Here is a 24,287-nt window from a genome sequence, read left to right as displayed (position 1 = left end):
ATGCATTTCCTAGAATTAAATTTAACTTACAACAAGTTTCTATATTGTCATTTACTGCTTACTCTGGGAACCTGCTGTAATTTGTCCTCCCCAGTGCTCACAAACAACTTATAATGGCTTAATTTATTTATTCAGTGAAAATGCATCTCTTTATTGGTGTTTATTTTGTTAATTGTTTTTCTGCTGGGTCCCTTTGGTATAAATGTGTGGAGTTTGCTGAGCATTTTATTCTTGCTGAACATAGTAAATATATTTAATACAAAACACAATTGCATTTTCTAAATGAAGAAAGCAAAATGTAGGACAATGGATTCCTGCATTATTCGCACCGATCTCACTGACTGGAGGATTGCATTTCAGTAGATATTAAAATGCATCTCATAACTCTACTGGCAAGCATGTGTTTTAAAATACCCACAGTTCTGTATTCAAAGTCATTTACATGTTTAGCATGTAATAGAGCTAGAGCTTTAGAAGGATATATGAAGCTTTGTTTTAAACACTATAAGCCCATGTATATTCCAAATAAAATATAAACATCAGTATTGAGGTCTTGTTGTTATGTTAATCATACGAACTGTATGATGACAACAGGGAATAGACAGATGTTAGGAGGCCTGTATTAGTAGTATAGATACAGTACATTAAAAATGATATATATATATATATATATATATATATATATATATATATATATATATATATATATATAGTGCAAACAAGCAGTAACTTTGACATACAGCCCGCCTCCTGTCCTATGAATCAGAGCAAGTAACCTTGTATACAACCTTCACACAGAGTGCCCCTATCCTTTCTGACGGATGTCTCCCCAATGGATCCATACCTCCCCTCCTTTTAACAATCAATTTGACAGCAATTCTTAGTTCATTTTCCAAAAGGACTGATAAAAGCAAACCAGGTTTCACACCTTTTATTAACCTTTCCACATCTCAGAAAGCTCTTCTGCGCTATGTAGTCAGGTGACACTTGCATGCAAACCCTTGTCCCAGTGTGAAATGTCATTACCCCCCAGTGCACAACATCTGATGAGTCATGCTAAATACAAAAAATAGGGCACTGCATTTTATTGTTATGAATAATCTAAATATTTAAATTCCCTGGGAAACACGTTACAATTGTTTTACTTTTCCTTTCTTTTTTTATCTGCTTCTGAAGTGTTTAAAAACTAGCAAACTAAAATATAAATATTACAAAGTACAAATTTAGACTTGATTAAAGGTACACAAGATGGAAAATGGAACGTTTAATTTAAATTAATTGAAGATTTATTCAAGCAGAAGGTTTCTCTGAGATTACAAACTGAGATTACTTTTTGCAAGTGATTTTGCAAGATGGATTTTCGAACCTGTAAGTCGTGACACCAGGTTTAACATAACTGCTGGACCATTCATTTCCAAGTGCAAAGCATATTTCATACTGCTAAAGGACAGGGTTAGTTTGATTAATGATTTGTCTGATTTGGAAAATAAATTAACAATGACTGGTCTTGAATGTTTATTTGTTGCTTTTCTGGATTTTAATTCATAAAATCATACTTCATCGTACAAAGGTCGTGCACATGTCAGTTTGGGTTAGACAGTTATAGTATTATAGGGTGAGCACTTAAGACTGCTATAGTATTGATTTGTATGGGCAACCTCTGGAGTGAGAATCAGTATTCGGACTGCAAACATCCATGTTCCACCGGACCTATTCTAATGTACACAACGTCTTCTGCGTTTTAACAATTAAATAAATACATTTATATATAACATTAAAATGGTCTCATTACTATATATATATATATATATATATATATATATACTTATTTAGATTAAACACATATCAAACTGCACACTTAGAAGGGTTCAGAAAGGCTTATGTATCCCTGGTGTCCACCTGAGGTAAAAACAAATACATCTTCACAGATAAAACAATATGAAGCCTAAGCATACTACTTTCACAACTTCCTTAAGTACTTTGGTTCAAATGTAACAGTTTCCCCTCAGATGGGATACAGTATTCCAGGGGAGAAGCTAATAACTTGAGCACTATACTGCCATGGCCCATGGCTCTTTTTAGCATTTCAGAAAGCAACTATCGATTTCTCCAAGGTAGAGAATACGCTTGGCAGTGTGATCCACTAAATCTGGAATGGATTAGAGCCCTGAACAATTACTGCAAGCTATAAATCCCTTCCAAATCTCTATCTCAGAGAGCATATCCAGTAGAAAATGATTTGGCTTTTTTTTTCCAAAAGGAGAGATGCAGGGCAGCTGTAAAACAATATGTTATAGGAAAAAGCTTCAACTCAATAAGTTAGTCTGAGGGATAGCAAGGAAACAAGTTCATTTCCTTTCTGGCCTTGCAGACAAACAAATATGTTTTTTTACTGATTAAGAGCTATTTCCAGATGAAAAATGTTGTTTAATTGTTCATATGGAATCTTAGCTACCTTTACAGCTCAAACTTATACCACGAGTGTCATTAAAACTCATATTGTAATGTGATACTGTGTAATAAAATGAGTCCTAAGATACACATTTTAAATGCTGCTCCCATTTCTTGTAAATATAATTCAAAACTATTAAGAAAATTGATGGCTTATTTTAAAAGCATTATTCAGACCCCACTCCCCAATACATTATTGAATGTTAATGGAATGTTTTGCTTGGGAATATAAACAATTAATCAAACATGAGAGGTCCCAATGCAGGAAAATATACCCAAAGAGATCGAAAGAAAGAAAAATAATGTATTTATTTTTGTAATTCCGAACCATTGTGCAGAAATTAATGTATTAATGTATTGGCATGAAATATCTTGGACTGATTGACCAATTATTAATATTATTATTACTATTAGTATTATTTAATAATAATAATAATAATAATAATAATAATAATAATAATAATAATAATTGAGAAAATAACATATACATTTTCTGCATATATGTAGTTTTTATTAATTATTTGTATTATTGTTGTTGTTGTTGTTGTTGTTGTTATTAGTGGGAACTCTGGAAAGCCAGGTGCTATGTCTCTCATTTATTGCTTTCAGTTCTTATGTAATTTTCCCACCAAAACAAATATTGATTTTGTTGATCTATCTACCTACCTCTGTTACTCTTTTTTTTTTTTTCATTACACAGGATGATGTAATTATAATGAGTCATCCTTTTCCATGACTTGAAGGAACTTACCTGTTATTTTTAGTATATGGTAATAAAAAACATGTCTGTCTTCCATTTCATACAAAACTGTTGAATCAGATACCAACAGTAGTTACATCAAGCTACATTTCCTACTTCTATTCCACATACAAAGGCTGTTTCCAAAAATCAAAGCTCGAGTTCAAAGAGAACTTCTGCAGTGAACCCCTTTATCTTGATTTGAACAGATCATAAGTTAGTGCTTGACATTTCGACTGATTAGCCTATGGGAAATTCCCTTCATATTGAGTTCTAAACGGTTGTTTTCAGAAGCATTTACACTGCTGAGAGCAAAGGGGCAAATCCTGTGGGTGTTCAAATGCAATGCCCACGATATTCATGTACATTTACTATTCTACTTACTAGGATGTGTTTGAGCTGACTTTTGCAGCCGCATCAACTTGCAGATTAAATCTAGAATTTATATTCTGTTGACCAAAAGCAACGAGGAACAAATCCTTTTTTTTCTCCCTTTAAAAACAAGCTTCCTTTATTTCAAAACAGCTACAAAACACGAATAAAAGTTTAACGTCTCACAATTGCCAAATGTTAGGAAAGTTTGTAATTTCCTTTGGGATTTTTGGCAAATTCACGTATATTTCCCTTCTGCCTAGTTCAATTAATAACACATTTCTTTTTTCAAAATAACTTCTCTGGTAAAACAGACAACAACAAAAATATATTTAAAAATATATTTTTTAAAACCCACTAAGATCCAGCATCTGTGCACATTAGCATATTGTGTGTCAATAAGTGATTTGATTTGTTCTTTAGAACTGTTTAGATTTTTATCTTAAATGGACAAGACATCCTGTTTACCTGGCTGTATAATTTAAGATTATTAACATGCGCTTAGGCTTTTAAATGTCCATGGGGAAGAAAAGCTTGATGGCATTTATGATGAGACAAATCCACAGTGACATTCTATAACTGACCTAGTTTATTCCCAGTTACACTGGTTATTAACAGTAGCCTTAGTTGGAAAGATTAAAATCAAATGAAGACAATCTGAATACATGAACACAACATGTCAACCAAGCACTTTAGGTTGATGCTTAATGAGGTATTTTATTTGATATAGCATTACATACATAAAACAAAGGAACTCTGTATATATTGAACATGCGTTAGAACCAGATTTAGCTTTAATGACTGCCACAAAGTCTTCACAGAGGAATACTGCACTGGCACCCCTGTAGACGACTTTCTGGTGCAGAGACAATTTGGCCTCTGTGGTGTCTTTTTGATTTGTCATTCCAGTTCATCCCAGGCATGCTCGATGGGATTGGGCCGGGACTCTAAGTAGGCCAAGACACGTTTTCAGTGCTATTAACTTTCAATCACTCGGTTAAAGTCCCAGCTTATTCTAGTACCTGATTGATTCAGCGTATATATTAAAAATGACATTTGTGTGTGAGCGTGTATTTTTTTTTTTTTTTAATCTGTTGCATTTGTTTAATGTCAGTAATGGTCCCCTATTATCTCACATCCTTTTTGCATGAAAGAAACAAGCGAATGAGTGCTACAGTATTTGTCTTGGCTATAATACAGTAACTGTCTTTTATTTCCCTGTACTTTTTTTATGTAAGCTGTAATTTAAAAACAGGGTTGTGTTGCTTTGTTGTAATGAAAGTGATTAGTATGACTGATCATGCGGTTTTCATTTAATGCTTCAATGCATCAATCTTCAGTGCTTCCTGGTTGGAATGAAGACTTTTGTTTATTATTTGAGGCGTTATTCCCTGTTTAAAGTTTTACGTCTGGTTTCTATTCACTGCATGTATAGGGTAATTATCAATGAGCAATGCTTCTCGTTTATGAATAGGACTAGGGGCCGGATGAAATCAAATCTTTGACCCACCCGCTAATAGCAAACTACAAACCTGTACATCATAGCGGTTACATTTCTGATTAGAAGAAAGTGTCATCTCACTTAAAATGAAGCCGCAACTGAGTACAGTTGTGTAGTTTCTATTAGCGGGCGGGCCCTAGGTCTCTCAACCATTAGTATATATAGTATAATACAGTTAGGATTTTAGTATATACAGTGAGTGATATATTGTGGCATGGAGCTATGAGGGGCGCAGAATGGCTGACATTTTGGCAATTAATAATTATTGTACAGGTGCATAATTATGCGATTAATTGGTTGCCAGAAATCGACGTGTAAAGTAAAATCGCATAAAGTGAATCGATGTGCAAACGTGTGCAAAATAGGGATACTTTCCAAAATGTAAAAAAAAATATATATTTTTTTTCTTCAATCATTTTCTCGCTCCCTTGAAGAATCTGGGTTGGTGTACTGACGATGTTCAGCTCTGTTGAAAAAACAGTCAAGAGACATTTTTTCTCTGCCTATAGAGTGTCAGTGTGCATAAAAAAAAAGCTTTTGCCATTTAAGTTAGACTCGTTCTTATTCACTACACTACATTAATAAGGAATTAAGGAAAAAACTATCCTCTGCCAAAGTGCAAATAAGTTACAAAATATTTCAATAGGTTTATTCGATTTCAAACACTTTAAGGTGTATTTGAGCATTTTCTAAACAAGGGAGGTTTGTTTCTGTATTTGTGTTCAAACATTTCGTTCTCACCATGTATTGATTAAAGTCCTTATAGTTTTTAATATACCATTAATGTACTGCTGTCTTATACATGATGTTTTGAATGCAGACAGGCATCAGTTTTCATGTCTTTCATGTTCTTTTCTATTTTTTTCTCTCTGACACATTCGTTTGTTAATTGTGTTGATAATAACTGAAGATTGACCATTGACAGTGTGTTGACATATTTCTCCTTTGATTACAAGGATTTGTAATGAAAGTTAATATCTATAAAACAACTGCAAACTAGCGAGGTTGTGAATTTTTTGATATACTTTTTTATTATTCTCTATTCTTTATTTATTATTATTGTTTTGATATACAATTGTGGGGGGAGGCGAAAACTCATTTTCAACAAGTACTGTATTTAGGATGTATGCAGGCAGGTTGGACCTAAAATGGCTATAGTCCATCCGCAGTGTAAACGCAATGCAAAATGTCGATAACAATCACATTAGCAGTTGGACCAAAGCCAAGGGTTAACCTTGCAGGGTAAAAGTAGTATAAGACCCCAACTATTCAAAGAGCCAGTACTGTGGCAACCCCCCATGGTGTTACAATATCTAACCTCACTGTGCTCGGCATTCAAGACTTCCACCACTGATTTATTCCCATTCTACAAGCACACAGGTGTCTAAATATATCACAGTATGTATGGTGCCAAGAGCATCCACATAGCATTTGACCTCTGGTACAATCCATTACCATCAGAGGAGGGCATGTCCCAGTACTTTTGGTAACACAGCACATGTATTACAACTCAAAGTGGAATATCACAAAGCTGCCAGTGTAATTGGGGTTTAATAATACCTGTCATGTACGACATTGCCTTTAGGAATAAAAATGACTTACTGTTCCATTAACTAATAGGGTTAAACCATTAATTCATCATAGTACTGATGGCGACAGATTATTGCTCGCAGCTTTGCTTTAAAAACTTTCAAAGGCCAGGGCTTAACTTTGATATTATAATTAATACGTCTTAATTAAGGACATACCCGATTCCTATCTTAGAGTTACTATCTCTGAGGGGAATCATTTCCTAATGGCAGACGTGTTCAATTCCCTTGTGTGTAGTGAGAAAATAAACGTATCAATCGTATCATATCACATTCATCTCAAACTCAATGTCCATGTCTTCAGACATTTTTTATCAGGAGCCTACTGTGAAATTCCGTTTTACAAATGCATTTTTTATTAAAGCTTTTGGTGACTTCCTTCTCTTCAATCATTTTTTAGTTTGTTTGTTGTTTTTGTTATTAAAGAAGTAGCGGCCCTGTAAATGTGGTGCAACAATCAAATAACTAGTTAAAAAAAATAAAAAAATAAAACCGAGAAATTGTATTGGACATGAATGGGTAACTGCCGACAAGTCTGTGCCTACATATCATTGACGCATATATACTAAACTATCATAGCTTTTCCATGCTTTGACTCACTGAACACTTTTAATGGTGATAATTATCATTAATTTCTTTCATTTTATGATGCATGAAGAATATTTTACCATTTTTTTTAATGTCTCAGAATATAACGCTAGGCTATTAGTTAAATAAGCACAGGATGGCCCTTTATCTATATTGCATTTTCATTACCACAGCTCAGTACAGCATATGGATGCCTTTTTTCTTAATCTGGGAAGGCTTCCGTGTCAGATAGTGAGGCGGAATAATTATAAATCACAGGGCTGGAAATGTCAACCCTATTACGATTCAAGACTTTCTTCCTCTACCATAACCTCATTGGACAAATCACAGTTGGGGATTCATTACCCAGAGACAAAATTTAAGACTTGCTGGATTGCTCTGAAACGGATTAGTATCCACATTACCCAACATGTCAGTGTTAGTGTGAAATATTAATTGCACCCTGTGCCTTGCCATTGGGAAGACTGCCCATGTACTTCGGACGTATTTCAACGATCTCTTGAGGAGGAGAGTCATTACAAAGTTAATTTTGTATCTATCACATGATTTGTTTTTTAATAGAAACCTTTTTTAAGCTTTATTTTGGACTATCATTGCACAGTATTACCTCACCATCACTTAATATCGATAACAATAATTGAATTGCTAATAGAATATCAGTAATATTTTTGTGCCAAATGTAGATATAGGCTACCTTGAAAAACTTCTGTCTAGTTTATCCACATCCATAACATTGTTCAGCATCAATAGTGCTCATCGTGTGAGAAACCTCACCTTCAGCCTTAATTACTCTCCTCATTGGTGATGGATTACAGGGGATTCATATCATTTTATCTCCTCCTGAGACAGCCTATTAATTAATAAGAACTTGCTAAAAGGGCATAGTCCACTTCCTTTCATTGTATTTCCTTGCAAGAAATCGATGTGTATCCTTTTAGCCGTCAATAATGTCGTACAGATAGATTCCTTTATTCAAACACCTCCAAGTCAGCATGAATGCTCCAGTGTAAAGCAGCTAAATTGCCTTGAGGTTTTTTTTTTGTTTTTTTTTAAACATATTGCATGTTTTGTGTGCCTCTGTGTTTTCCCTCCAGCCCCAGCAGATGTTAATATCAGTGGTATAAAGCTAGTTTCAAATAGTGATATGTTCCTGGTTTTCGTACTCATTTCTTTTCAAATCTGTTCTCTCCTGTGACAATGTGCCAGACTGATAATATTCTACCGCTGTGGGAGAAGAAGATTTAATGAAAATGAAAAGCTTATCTCAAGAGGGTTTAAATCTCTAAGCTAGAAAATGATTTATGTTCAAGATCACTGCAAAGAAATCATAGCCTTTTTTCCTTTTTGTTAAAGTTTACAGCTAAGTAGAATAATTCTCCAGTGCTTTTTCTTTGTCTTTCTTCTTCACGAGGAATGCAATGTAAGACAGACCATGCTGTTTGTTATGCACTGGTAACTTTACCTGTCAGGAGCAATTAACCTACAAAAGGCTATGGAAACATCCAAAAGGTTCAACTACTTTACATATTGAATATGTAAATAGTTTATCTTAATGGAGAATCATGCACTATCAAAAGTACACAATATATTTTCAGGAGTTTAATATAATTTGAGAAAGACAAGTATTTAAATTCATTTACTACTAATTATTGACAATATTTCAATAAGTCTCATAAAATGTATTGATTCTGCATTGAATTATGAATTGTGCACTGGATATGCAAATGTGGCTCACATATATATATATATGATTTTTTTTCTACTGTTTTGAAAACAATATTGCTTTGTAAATATGGTAGTGCATAAGACATATTTGCATAGGAAATAATACTAGGAAAAACAAATATGATATAAAAAAGTATTTGGTTGTATGTCATCTGGTGTTTCCATCCAATGTACGTACTAATAATGTTTTAATAGTACACCAAGCAAGGTCAAGGTGAATATCAAATAGCTGAATGAGAATAGTCAGATAATTCCATTTTAATTTGACCTAATTCACTAAGAAAACATGTGTTCCTAGTTACTAATCATTCCCCTGTATTGCCAATAATAAGTCAATACTAACTACAATTAACTGAAAACAATGTTATTTTGCCCCTGAATTACATATATGTATTTGACCCAAAGTCTTGTTAAAATATGACAATATTGCAAAGCCACTTGCACATATGCACAAAGGATAGCCTTTTGGTTGAATATCCATCCAAAAAGAATTGAATATGTTGTGCACTTTGCCTTTTCTTCTTCTTCTAATAATAATAATAAGTAATGTGTGAAAATCAAATAATGTGGCGTCTCTTTCTAAAAATACATGCTGACTGTCCTAGCTGATCAATTCTCACATAGAACTAGCTAAATTCGATATTCATAAAATGATTCGTGCAGAGACACACATGTTGCTTAGCAATTTAGAAATGGGTGTGTAGTCTTTGGTAGCTGTTTTAAACAGACAACTGCTAAGTACCAACAATCTGAACTGGTAACTGTTTAAAATAACAATACTTTGATTTTGTTTCTCAAATGCCACTATTTTCTCTCTTCTGCTGTTAAAGGTGATATACTGTAGCTAATTTGTTCACTTACTCTCCATCACAATGTGAAACACAGTGTGGCTTGTGTTTCACATGTGTGTGTGAAGCACACTGTGCATTCAAAATCCTATCAATAATATTTGACCACTCTTCCGAGTAGAACCGCTTCATCCTCTCCAGATTGCTTTTTCCAAGTCGTACCTCTAAACTTGCTTGAGGTGTGGAGATTGTGATGGCCAATTAAGAATGCTGAATTTGGCTTTACCTGAACTATTTGGAATCCAAAATGTGGTCACAAATGGACTTTAAAGTTCGGTAACAAACCATAGTACAAATCCAAGTCTACGACAAAATGTTGTTCAGAAAAAAAGTCTTAGATTCCTTTTAAAAACACAACAGTACTCTGCAGAAAATATACTGTATACATTAACTTCCCCATATATTTCCAATTTCTATAGTAAATATATGGATTGCAGGTCAAAATATATTTAAAAATATATCCCATATCTTTTAAATATACAACAAAGGACCAGTTCTGGCACATAGAAAATATAAGGATCACACATTTCTATAATCTATTAAAACAAAAAGATAGTTCTGTATGGAGTTACATGCCATCAACATGCTAATCTCAGTGTATGGATTTTAGCCTGAATCTAATGTTTGAGAAAAGGTTGCATGTCTAAACAGGTACCACATAACAAGTGCAGAAAATGTTGTATATTCCGAAACTACTCCAAGATTAATCAATTATATTATGAGTAATCTAGGGAAACATCCAAAGACTGATGGATAATGACTTTTCTTGATGCAATCTCCAGGGCATTATATCAATATGGAGGAAGAGGGTATACTTTTCGAATTAGTATTTGTTTAAAACAACACTAAATGCATATTCTTACTCTGTGCTACACAAGCATTACTTTGTCATCTGTTTCACATGGATAGATTAGAAGTGTGCAGCTGAGTAACCATGTTTCCCTCAGCACCTTCACTCCTTTTAAAGACTTTAAGACTGTTGTTTAGTACTACAGATGTATTTTAATCTAACCTAATTACACTTTAAGACAAGGAAATAAAAATATTATATGATAACCAGTTATAGTATCTTTAAATACATCTTTAAAACAAAATCAATCAACATCCCTTTCTTAAACCACTAAATTCACTTTCAAATATCCAGGTGTATGTCTTTTTTATGCATTTCTTGTCATTCTTTGTATAGGGTAAAATATCACTGAGGATTTTATGATGGATAAAGAATTGGCAGATTCTTCTTGATCTTTATTTATACCTACTTTAAAATGTATTTTAGTATGCAACAGAAGACTGACACATATATTCTTAGTCCTGAAAACACGGAACATGTAAATAATAGAACACGCACATTATTTATTTATTTATTGGGTTTCATTTGATTTTAAAGTCTATGGAGATTAACATCTCTGACAACGCAGGCAAGAATGACAGCAATCAAAGAAGCAAATGCGTTCTTACATCTCCTTGCTTAGCACAAGCTCATGGATTCACTGACAATCAAGTTAAAAGTAGTACCACGTTTAAAATTAAGATATGAAGTCATAAATAAATAGTATTTCACACTGCAAGGGAACGATAGCTATATTTAGCAGCATAACAATAGCAGTGACACAAAGAATTGGCATTCCCATTTATGGTTTTACAATACTGTTTGAGTCAGATTTAAAATAAAAGAATTACATGCACAATAATGGTTGTCATTTTTTATTACAGCTATGTTCTGAGTCAAAACAGAAACTGTGATACCATTTGTTAAAGCCTTCTGTCACACAGTATATATTGTATATGACTTGACCTGTCAACCCTGATCAGAAACCAGTCCTTTTCCAGTGCAACGCTGTATTTGTTAACAGCTGCCAATGTGATAGATGTAAAAGTCCCTGGACAGCCCATGAAATATTGTGTAAGCATGGTGTGTAGAAGAATGGCAGGAGATTGACAACTGTAAATAGAACTGCTTATTGTAAAATGATGGCATGTTTTGATGACCTTTGTCAGGCCTGCAGGGACAAAACACTGACTTATTAATCAGTACATCGCTGTGCTTAAGCAAGACTGGATGTAGTTAACCAAATGTGTGGGGTGATTTGAGTATGAAGAACAGATCAAATTAATCTGGATAATTAAATAATTACGAAATGACGGACTTGTATTTTTTTTTTTTTCATTAGCTAATTCTTAAGTGAGGTATGATTAGTGAGGCTGTCCAATGCTTTCTTTCTGGCTTATAAGCAAAATATTTCAGTGCCGTTAAGAGGCTAGGATGTCGGATTATTTTGTATGGTAAATAAACACATCTTCTGAAATTAATATTGTTATAACTGCTGTTTTGCTTCAAGATGTAATAGAGCTGTAATTTAATTTTTATAGACACTTCTTATTGGGGATCCACATGAAACTGATTCACAGATAACTAAGTGGCTGCTGAGATGAAAAGCTACAGTATGACTTGTTGACACATTTGTTGATATTTGATGATTTAGTACAGTGGTATCTACAATAGTATTGCATCATGGTGATGGAACTGGTTTTATGGCAAGCCAAATTATCATTTAGAGCTATCTCTAAATCATTTAAAGATATCTGCAAATGACTTCCTGTTCATTTAGAGATATCTCAATCATTTTGAGATATCTTCAGATCACTTCCTGTTCATTTAGAGTGCAAATCATTTCAAGATATCTTCAAATGACTTCCTGATTATCACTTCCTATTTCATCATTCAGTTACATAGGAATGAATGAACAAGTAAACAGGAAGTGATAATCTTGGGCTACATACAGGAATTGATTTGAATATATCTCAAAATGCTTTAGAGATATCTCTAACTAAACAGGAAGACATTTTCAAATATCTTTAAATGATTTGAAGATACCTCTAATTGATTTGCAGATATCTTTAAATGATTTAGAGATATCTTGAAATATTTGAAGATATCTCTAAATGATCATTTGGCTTGCCTTACTGGTTTTCAATAGGGTGTATTTTGCACAACCTTTTAAGAAAAATACAGCATATTTGTTATACTCGAAATAGAAAGAAAAAATGTATTATGGAAATGAAAGTTCGTAGTAAACCTTGAATTAAAATAAAACAATCACTTGAACAACAACTCAGATAATCAACTAAATATCTAAATTAAATAATAAAAGAAATAAAACCTAGATTGGTCTCATTTTATAAGAAAAAAACATCAACCTAAATTGAATGTGATAAGCTAATAGGAAACAAACGGCTAAATATCCTAGAGAACAGCAGCTCTGGGCACTTAGATCAGGATCCTGGCAGCCATGACTTCTGGAGTAAGACTAAAGGCAGGGCATGGAGGGCAGGCCAGACAGCTGTTATATTTTAACATATATTTATAGGGTTAAAAAGGCCATGTCAAATAGTGCTAAGGGGGAGGGGGACATGATTTAGCTAAATATAGGTCACCATTTGAGGCACCAAATGAATCACAGAGAAGACTCCTCTTGCATATTTCACTACCCCAAATAAATTAAATGTTATGATGCAATGACCACTGGAAGTATGTGAGCAGTGTTAGATAAATGTGAAATGTCATTAAGTGAAAATCTGTTTAAATATTTCAATTTTGCCGTACCAGAAGATGGTCCCATGCCAAGGAATGAGAAATGTCAATAGAAAAGGTGAATGTCTGTGCAGAATACAGGATGAAGATTACACTGCTGGTGCATTAACAATAGACGTTCAGCAGCTGAGACCGTCTCCACTCCAAACATCATCATTACCGTGCGCTGGGTGAAGCCATCAATTCCAGTACACCTTCCAACATGGGCGTACTCTTGTAGTAAGCAGTAAGAGACAGCGATTCAACATCACTGGGACAAACACAGACATTGTTTGCCACAGAGCCTTTGGAATCAACAAGTTGTTTTTACTCAGAAATTAAGCAAGATACCCCAGACAACAATTCTTGGTGTATGCCATAGTATTGCATCACGCGCAGTACTGATTTCTGAAAAATACCCCCTGTACTTTTTCCCCCAGTGATGAGTAAATGTTAGCTGAAGTCAATCATACATAATATCGAAGCACAGCACATGCTCATACAAATGAGATAAAAACTGGTCATTCCCTATCTTTGTATATATTTGCCAGTTGCCCAGTAGCTATTACAACAACTCCTGAAAGTCAGTCAGGTCTTTTTACATTTGCATTTTAACCTCTGCTGATATTAAACATGCTGCCACTAATATAAGACCTTTGTACTGTGTCCTAATTTTCCTACAGGGTGAAAAAGACCTTGCATTAAGCCATTTAAAAGAGCATGAGAGTATGCCATCAGCTCATTTTGTTTGCATTGTTCTGCACTTTAACTTTCATTTGGCAATTGTCCAAACTAAATTAAAATAATACATTTAATGACTGAAGACATTAAAGAAGACAGAACAATCTTTATCAGTGAATATTTACACCAATATTTACAGTAAATCACCAATTTACTGTACACTATTTCCTTAACAAGAATATAACTTGTTTATACATTATTTCTATAGCATACAGCACTGAACTATATAGCCCATTCTGCTCTGGAGGCTTTCATAAAATGTGACTATAACTGTAAGTAATGTACGATTTATCTTACTTATTATACTTCTGATTCAGCAGCTGCATAGCAAGGTCGAATCTTGTATATGTTTGTTCAGTATCATATGATATCAGGAGCAGTAGAACACATTTTTTTCTGAGTTTGTGTATAAAATAGAAAATGTGAGCACTCACACTTGGGGCCTTTCTGGACTCTCTTTACTTCGCCGTTCCCTGATCCAGCACAACCATCTTCATCGTCACAGTCTCCGCTGAACTGGCCATCCAGATCCCCGCTGCCAGTCTCAATCATATCCAGGGTGCCATATTTTGGAATCGATTTCCCCTGCAACAACTAAAGCAGGAAAATGTTTTTATTGTACAAATGCTTCTCAAGTCATTTACACACAAACACGGACACATGCATACACATTCACCAACTCACACAGCCACACATAAAGCATATAATTATATCATATTCTGTTTGCTCATTTTTGCATAGTAAACTGTAATAAAAAATAACATTTAAACAATCTGACGTTAAACGTTAAAAACTGTAAAATTATGTTTTACTGGGTGGGCTGAATCTGACTGACACATATTGTCTTAAACAAAATGATAAGATTTTAACAGTCAAGCACCTTGGTTATACATCAAGATTTTGTGCTCCAATACAAGGTTTTGGTTGGTTACAATGTGTGTGTGTGTGTGTGTGTGTGTGTGTGTGTGTGTGTGTGTGTGTGTGTGTGTAGCAGTTAAGATTTACTGTAACAAAATCCCTGATATTCAAATATAAAGAATATTGCATCCTCTGCATGTTTCTATATAAACCCACGCAATGCCGAACAGATTACAAATGAATAAGGCAATATAGGTTGTTAAAGTAAAATTAAGTTAAATACAGATTCAAATCAACAGACCTTTCACACTGTATCAGATAACATACTATTAAAGACTACTGATTTTCTGCTTTATTTTGCATAAAATAATGCACAGGGTAAAACACAGAACTATAATTATGTATAATTTCACACTGTTTTACCTTTATATACAATTTTCCAGCATTCACATAGGCTACATGTGGATACCAGTGTATAAACAATGTTAACAATGGTTCATTTATCCTTGTTTGATGATTTCATACTAAACTGGTGCTGAAAGAAACAATAATGATTTAAATCTGAGGAGTAGAGAATACCAGTGGCAGAGGAGGGGATTTCTGTGTTTCTGTTATATGTGCTGTATTTTTATAGATGTTTGTAATATGCTTGCTTTCCTTTTATAATATTTTTAAAACACACATGTATACTTCTTTTATAACAATTTTGGTCCATAATTAAAGGCCTTGTCTGTAATTAAGTACTTAATCAGAAAGAAAAAAAATGAAATTACTTTTCCCCAAACACAGGAAAAAGTAATACTTTCCTTAAAGGATTTCTATTAAGAAGATACTCTTGGATAATTATTACCAATTCCATTCTGGCAAACATAGCCTTTCTTTACTGCAAACTGGCTCTAGTCAAACAAGCTGCATGATAATCGAGGCACGTACTCTCCTATCTTCCCCTCTACTAGAGGTGGTTGTGTATTTTTTCTTATCAGTATAATGACCATATTGTCCTCTGAATCAGAATCTGAGTTTTCCTCCCTGTTGCCCTATTTCGTGACTCAATCTGATTGACAGCTTGAGGTAGAATACTTCATCTCAGATGTTTGACTTACTCTTCATATATATACGATTCTGGGGATTTTCTTTTTTTTGGGGGGTGGGGGGGCATTTGTATCCATGGCCTTTTCACCACAAAACTAAAAAGGACATTTAGATCTTCTTAGGCCATTTTCTGTCTATGCTCAACTGTATCCACGGCCCCATTTTAGCCATACTCAACTATACAAGCTATTAGCATAGCAATATCATATGAAGTGCATTAACTACTACTACTATTACTACTACTAATAATAATTATTAGTATTATTATCATTATTACATTATCCTTAAAATGTCTCAGGCTTCCATCCACATCTTTTTTGACAGCATACACATTGCAATTCCTAGACAGATGAGGAATCCTCCTTCAGTGAGATTTTTCCCCATTTATGACAGCTCCGGATAAAACCGTCAAAGAGTTGAATGATATCACAGTTTTCATGCAAGAATAAACTGTATCATCCAATGATACTTCAATAAATCCCCCCATAGAGTATTATCAATAAGGTGGTTTGCATATGTATGTCTCATTTATCTTGCTAAAAATTCAACCACATCACAAAAGATGACAGTGTTTGAGTGACAAAAATAAAACATCAAAAAGGTGAGCATGTAAATGTGCTTACTTGGGTATGCTCCACATTTTTACACATACATAAAAAAAAAAAAAATGTAGGCAGGTGTGAAAAAATGCAGTAAAGTAAGAATGCTTTCAAAAATAGACATGTTACTAGATTATATTTATCAATTAACTAAATGCAAAGTAAGTGAACAGAAGAAAAATCTACATCAAATCCATATTTGGTGTGACCACCCAAAACAGCATCAATTCTTCTAGGTACACTTGCACACAGTTTGTGAAGGAACTCGGAAGGTAGGTTGGCCCAAACATCTTGGAGAACTAACCACAGCTCTTCTGTGGCTTTAGGTAGCCTTAGCTGCTTCTCTCTCTTCATGTAATCCCAGACAGACTCGATGATGTTGAGATCAGGTCTCTGTGGGGGCCATACCATCACTTCCAGGACTCCTTGTTCTTCATGACGCTGAAGATAGTTCTTAATGACTGTCGCTGTATGTTTGGGGTCGTTGTCATGATGCAGAATAAATGTGGGGCCAATCAGATGCCTCCCTGATGGTACTGCATGATGGATAAGTATCTTGGATGGATAAGATGTACTTCTCAGCACTGAGGAGACCATTCATTCTGACCAAATCACCAACTCCATTTGCAGAAATGCAGCCCCAAACTTGCAAGGAACCTCCACCATGCTTCACTGTTGCCTGCAGACACTCATTCGTGTACCGCTCTCCAGCCCTTCAGTGAACAAACTGCCTTCTGCTACAGCCAAATATTTCACATTTTGACTCATCAGTCCAGAGCACCTGCTGCCATTTTTCTGCACCCCAGTTCCTGTGTTTTCATGCATAGTCGAGTCGCTTGGCCTTGTTGCCACATTGGAGGTATGGCTTTTTGGCTGCATGTCTTCCATGAAGGCCACTTCTGACCAGACTTCTCCGGACAGTAGATGGGTGTACCAGGGTCCCACTGTGCTATGCCAATTCTGAGCTGATGGCAGAGCTGGACATCTTCCGATTGCAAGGGAAGTAAGCATGATGTGTCTTTCATCTGCTGCAGTAAGTTTCCTTGGCCGACCACTGCGTCTACGGTCCTCAACGTTGCCTGTTTCTTTGTGCTTCTTCAAAAGAGCTTGCTGATGCAGTATAACTACCTTGTGTCTCGTTGCTGTGCTCAGTCTTCCCATGGTGTATGACTTTTGACAGTAAACTGTCTTCAGCAGCCTCACCTTGTTAGCTGAGTTTGGCTGTTCCTCACCCAGTTTTATTCCTCCTACACAGCTGTTTCTATTTCAGTTAATGATTGTGTTTCAACTTACATATTGAATTGATGATCATTGGCACCTGCTTGGTATAATTGTTTAATCATACACCTGACTATATGCCTAAAAAATCCCTGACTTTGTGTAAGTGTACCTAGAAGAATTGATGCTGTTTTGAAGGCAAAGGGTGGTCACACCAAATATGGATTTGATATGGAGGGTATGACCTTATTTGCATATGCTATATACTTGAGCTAAAGAGTTTGCTCACAGGATCTCCAGCACTTTATTATTCTACATTAAATAGCAACATTAGCGTTATGAATGTGTCTAGTATTCTGCCTTGCCTTTTCTAAGGAATACAACATTTTCTTAAATTGAAAGGTTTTCTTCTATTGGTAGTATTATTTAGGCAAGATCTACTTACTGCTGACAAACTGCAAATAATAAATGCTAACAAGTACTTTAGAAAGCCATGTTGCAAAACTGCTTCTTCGCCCAGTTTTTAGTGTGGGATATTTTAGAATTAACACAGTGAAAAGAGACTGGGGAATGGAAATGTTTGAAAGAAATCTTTATTTAATCCAGGTCTGGGTGTTGATTGCCTTAATAGGTTATCACAGAACAGCAATAGTCATAGTAAGAGTGGCCAATGGTTTCTTGTTCAAACTCAATTTTGAGGAGAATGTTTTCTTGGCTGTTTCAAAACCTGGATGGCATTTGGCACATTTTTTTTCTTTCAATTTTTTTATGGTATAGATTTTGAAAATCCATTCGTAAATGTAATTTAATCTGTTAGTAACAGAATACTGAAAAAAAAAATCAAGAGTTTTTGTCACTCAAATAACTAATAAAGGGCTGCAAGTTTATACTCCTCATTTGGTTGTCTGGTAGAACTCGTTAATGAGAAGTGCCTTTTTGTGAAACCAACAAAATCGATCAAGTAATTACAGAGTAATTTGTACTTTATAGAGATATAGTTGACATTTAAAGTACATATTGTTTATACAACTCAGATTGTTTTCTTTGAATGGCTACATATGAAAGGAAATAACAATCATACAATCATAGTTTCCATTGCTTATATAAGTTTATTGAATTTAATTTTCAAACCAGGATTGTGAACCACTGTTAAGGAATATATTAGGCTGTTTTAGAGAACGTATGAATCCTCAGCAACCCACAGACCTGTCCAGTGGTGCTAACTACTGTACTTACGTTGTCTGAAGTGAACCCACCTACATACCAGTTAAGCAGTGTGTGCTGGAAAGCCTGGTCAGAACCTTGGTTGAAGAATAAGTGTAGTGGGGGTTGTAGTTGACAATTTCCTGTATTTCTGTGGATTTGTTACTTTCACTTAAAACATATTTTTTGTATGTAATATTAATATTAGAATATTAAAATATAAACTCTCTCTCTCTCTCTCTCTCTCTATATATATATATATATATATATATATATATATATATATATATATATATGATTCAAAAAGTATTGGAGCACAACATATATACAAATCTATTTTTATAATAATATATCAAATTCAAGTAGAAATAACTACAACTGTAAAATATATATATTTACAATAATATTATGTGCTTCATGCAAGTTTTGGCAGCCTAAAGAGTTACCTTCTCTAACTTCACAGTGTTCACTTATGTGGAACCCAGAACTCATTTATGTTAGGTATCAGGAATCTTTCAGGTAAGAATGATTGGCAATTACTTTGCCCTGGGTAAATGGGAACTCAGACAACTTAAGACCAAGGACAGCGCATTAATCCATGGTAACACCAAGCATGTCCACCTCCTGAAAATTGAACTGTTACTGCAATTTATCCAAGTGATTTAATTCCAAACCTACCAAAGCACAATCACATTTTGAACCATCTAAAGCAAAGGAACACTATTGTCCAAACATGATGTATCACCAAACAGAAAATAAAATAAGGATCTACCACAAGGCCATTTGTAATGCATGTCTGCTTTTAGTTACAGAAGTGGGGACTTATTAAATAATCTATCATACCCCTCTGAGCACTAATCTTGCCACATTGCCTTTGTCCTTTACTTCTTTTACACCGAAATAATAAGATCTAAACTGCATGAAGGAAGACCTTTAACCCAAGGACTGTATCAAAGATCTAAATTTCAGAGCTTTAATTTTAACCAACCTTTGAAAGTATGCACTGCAATATGCCAGAAAAGTACAAAAACTATTCTAAAAGAGAGTACTCCTGCATAACAAAATGAAAATATGACTGGAGTGTTAAAGCTGCCGAGGAGGAGAGCATAGCACAGCAGAATAATAAACCAGCAGCCACTATTGCATGTCTTTACGATTCAAGCATTGACTACAATATATTTTTTCATCTTAAAATGTCCATTAATAGTCTATGTGAAATAAACTCTACTTTTTATCCACCAACTTGAAGATTTCCATTTTTAGTCATTCAACCCTGTGAAAGTCTCCCACACTATAGACAAGGAAATGGACACAGACAATGAATATGAATGGATTTCCACTTATTCTACAGTACAAAACTGGATAAGGAGAAGAAAAAATAATGGTTGCATTCATTTACACAAAGCTATGACATTCTATGAGGAACAGAACTAACAAAAAACAAGCCAAACCAAAAACCTAAGATATATATCGCAATACTAAGGGCTGATTTATGATAGACATGATCATGGTCTAGTCTGGAAAATCTTGTCATACATGAGTAATGATTTTGAAAGAACCTCTTAAAATATATTGCATTCAGCGATATCATCATCTTTGCCAACGAAAGTATGAACACAATAGTAGGAAATCCATCAAATCCGCCTGTCCAACATTGTGTGACAAATCATGACACAGCTACTATCTTAGATCTAAAACATGTCATCGTGGCTGATCTTATTGGAAAAATCAGCATGCTATATCTCTAAAACCGTTTGAAAAAAAACGATTCTTCTGCTACTATTTTTGAGACAGGTGATGGAGTTCATTCAAAGGCATAAAAGTCTATTTAAAGAAAAATGAAATATGAAGACCTTTGACCTAAAAAAATAAATAATTTAGGCTGGGAGAATCTGTCATTCTCTATCTTTCATCTTCAATAAATACAAGTATCCCTAATCACAAACTTTTCAGGTACAGTATAGTACAGAGAATGTCCTATAAATGCTCAGCAATGTAAATGATATCTAAAGGAGAACTATTAGTAGTCATTTTTGAAAAACAGGTTTTCAAACAAAATTCATGAATTATTTTCTCAGTGTGATATTGCCAGAAACATAAAATGTATTTATTTTAGTCATTTCGGAAATATGCAATGTTAAGAGCAAAAAAAAAAAACTGTGCAGGGAAAGAATATTTAAATGTCTACAAAGGGGACAACATAAATAAAAAGATTTGGGTTGTATTCAAATAATCTATTTGCATGAAATTCTGAAGTACAACAAATGGCATACTTCAGATTTCTTCACAGTACTTGAAATGACAAAAGGCTTACAGGCTGGGAATTGTCAAAAAAAGAAAGAAAAAAGAAAAGTAAATAAAACTAAGGGAAAGGAGGCAAACACATATACTGAAAGACAAACTTGCAAACTTTTGAGCCTAATTCAGAGACTAATGTTGCTGTACATAGCGTACATCCATTCTTCCTGTTTTGAAGACATATCTTCCAGCAACCAAACAAACTACAAATCTTGTTCATCATCTGGTGATATTTAAAGCATCTTTGTATATCATTGAGTCCAGATATCTAGAGATTATAATGGACAATTGCCTTAAATGGTGTTCATGAGTTTTATTAAAGTTTGATATTCTGTACTTTCTTCAAAGGAAGCATACCCCTGACTGCCTTTTTGAATTTTGACATTGCTGCCCCCACATTATGAATTCCAATATCTAGCCTTATACAAAACAATAGAATTTCCATTTATAAATTATATCAAATCATAATGTATTGTTAATCAATATAGTTTCAATTAAGACAAATCAATTAAATAGGCAGAAAACTCTATAATAAAGTTAAACAAGAGGGACATTTATTCACTAATTAAAAAGACAAATCAAACTTTCTCAGTAGCCTAAAATGAATACTATAACATCCAAAGTTTAAATGTTGGCTGTAGAAATATTCAACGTCTCTACGTCCAGTTCTATTCACTTCAGAATTCACAGGGCCGAATCTTTATTTAGGCTTTAATATTTTCTGACCTAGCTTGAGAACGTACCATATAAGGAGAATTTGAGCTTCAAATCAATGGAGCCAAAGCCAATCCTACTTACTGTATATGTTTGAGCTCTGGAAGCTTCTATTATCAATAGTATGAAAACACACACAGAAAAGGACTTAAGAACAATCTGGAACATTCTATTACAGAGAAAATAATGTTTTAGAGTATCTTAATTTTCTCAAAACAATGTTATGCATCTAAATAGTAATTTCTAGAAATGTGAAATATTAAAAACTAACAAAGTATACATATACACCACAGAATATTCTGTAAACCGCCTCAAAGACAATAAGCATATCACAGTCAAAAAGACATGAGGTTTGGAATCCCCATCAGCTACCTGATGAGCAACCAATCAGCAGGTGATGCATCTATTCCATGTGGGACCCACCAATGAGGAACATACCACGAAGGCGTGGAGCACAGCCCACAGCTGGGAGTAAGCCAATCAGGCACCCAAAATGAATTAATTACTCCACATGCTCTACAGGCTCTCCATATACACAGACACCTTAGACTTAGCCAGGTACTCAGCTCCCTTCAAGCCTCAGCTAGAGACCGTATCAATAATTATTCCAAAACTCATTGAAATGTGTGTAGAAAGCGTTCCTCAAGCTAGCATTCTTGCTTGATCACTGGGATGGTGCCTAGTTTGAGCATTTTTACCTGTTGAACTGAATTGGAATAATTCAGTCTAGTAGTTACTCACTCTGCTAAAGACTGTTTGTCCTCGCTACACCAGGAGAACACTCACCTTGCCCAGAACCATCTCCGGATCTCGACAACCCCAAGGAAGAGCCGTTGCTTCAGTGGAACATATAAGTGACTGAACCTCCTAATTTGTGCAATCATCTTTCTAATTTACATTCGAAAGACCACAGGAATCTGGCATCACTGGACCATCATCCCTCGCCTCCACTATTTTAATAATTTGTAATTTGGAAGTTGTTTGTATGTTTTGAACTTGTGTTTGTGTCCAATCTATTCAACTGAATCGAGTTCTACTGGTCAAACTCCTTACAAGAGTTACTTAATTGTGGAAAACCACCTCTTGGTATTAAAAGCACTACAGTACAGCACTTCAAATGTTTAAGGCTTCTGACTGATGACTTTTATGAGTTGTAGGACAACCACCAATGAATACTAAAATAGCCATTTACAAATTATACATTGTTTAATGCCGTATTTCTACAGGTCGACCATAATGATTGCAGAAAGAAAAAGAATCGGGGATCACCCTGTCATTCAATAGTTGATATGTGAGAAAAATGTCAACATGTTTATAGATTTACTTGAGTGCTCTTTAGGATAAAAAATGAAGAGTTTACGATGCTTGAGATTTATGATGTATGTGTGTAAACAACAACAGCTGTTGAGTACACTAGTACGTTTGTGCTTTTTATTTCTCCAAGTTTTTAAGTGTTTATGAATTGAGAGGTTGCTCAACTCTTACACATATGTACCAAAACAGCCCCAGAATTGTGCCTCAAACATTACAGGTTTTATTAATGGCCCATGAATCAAGAATAAGAAGGAAGTAATTACCATGTAAAATGCAACAAAGCAAAGAGAATTCATTTTTTGTTTCATTGAAAGGTACAAGATAACTACAGCTGAAACAATAGAGATATGACCAACATGCTGTGAAAAATCATATAACCAGTCCGTTCCCCCCCCCCCCGAAAAATAAGAGAAATTCAGCTGATATAACCAGTAAAATTGCTATTTGATTAAGAGTCTGCTTCATTTAACACTGAATTGTTATACACTATATTATTTTAAATAATATGGGGTTATTCATATTGAGTATTTTATTTTTTCAGTGCTATGGCAGTGGAGTTAGACTTTCTGCTTTAAAAAAAAAAAAAAAAAAAAAAAAACAGCAGAAAACACCATGAGACTACAACAAGAAAACGAATGTCTTATTGTCAACATCTTTTTTCTTGATTATCGGCAGAAGCCTGTTCAGAGAAAAAAAGGAAGTCTGGCCTTCCTTGAAAAAAGCTGTGGAAAAAGCAATGAAAACAGTGGGGGAAGAACGCTGTAGATAGACGGATCCCAGGAGGTCTAATCTGAGATCAGTGGTATAGAGTGAAGGGGACACATCACAAATGAGAAAAGAAACTCTCAGTCTGCTTCAAGGTCAGA

The 24,287-nt window shown here is 34.5% G+C and overlaps 1 protein-coding gene across 1 annotated transcript in view; it reads right to left on the bottom strand.

Moving 5' to 3' along the window:
* gpc5a (glypican 5a) overlaps window positions 1-24,287 on the bottom strand; it is a 191,749-nt gene that overhangs the window by 60,120 nt on the left and 107,342 nt on the right. Inside the window, exon 7 of the mRNA XM_066706694.1 lies at window positions 14,560-14,719. Within this exon, the coding sequence (XP_066562791.1) occupies window positions 14,560-14,719 (160 nt within the window). The remainder of the gene's footprint in view (window positions 1-14,559; window positions 14,720-24,287) is intronic.

This window comes from Amia ocellicauda, chromosome 6 (genome assembly GCF_036373705.1).
Source record: "Amia ocellicauda isolate fAmiCal2 chromosome 6, fAmiCal2.hap1, whole genome shotgun sequence".
In the NCBI taxonomy this organism is placed as follows: Eukaryota; Metazoa; Chordata; class Actinopteri; order Amiiformes; family Amiidae; genus Amia; species Amia ocellicauda.
This window is presented reverse-complemented; position numbering and strand designations above follow the sequence as displayed.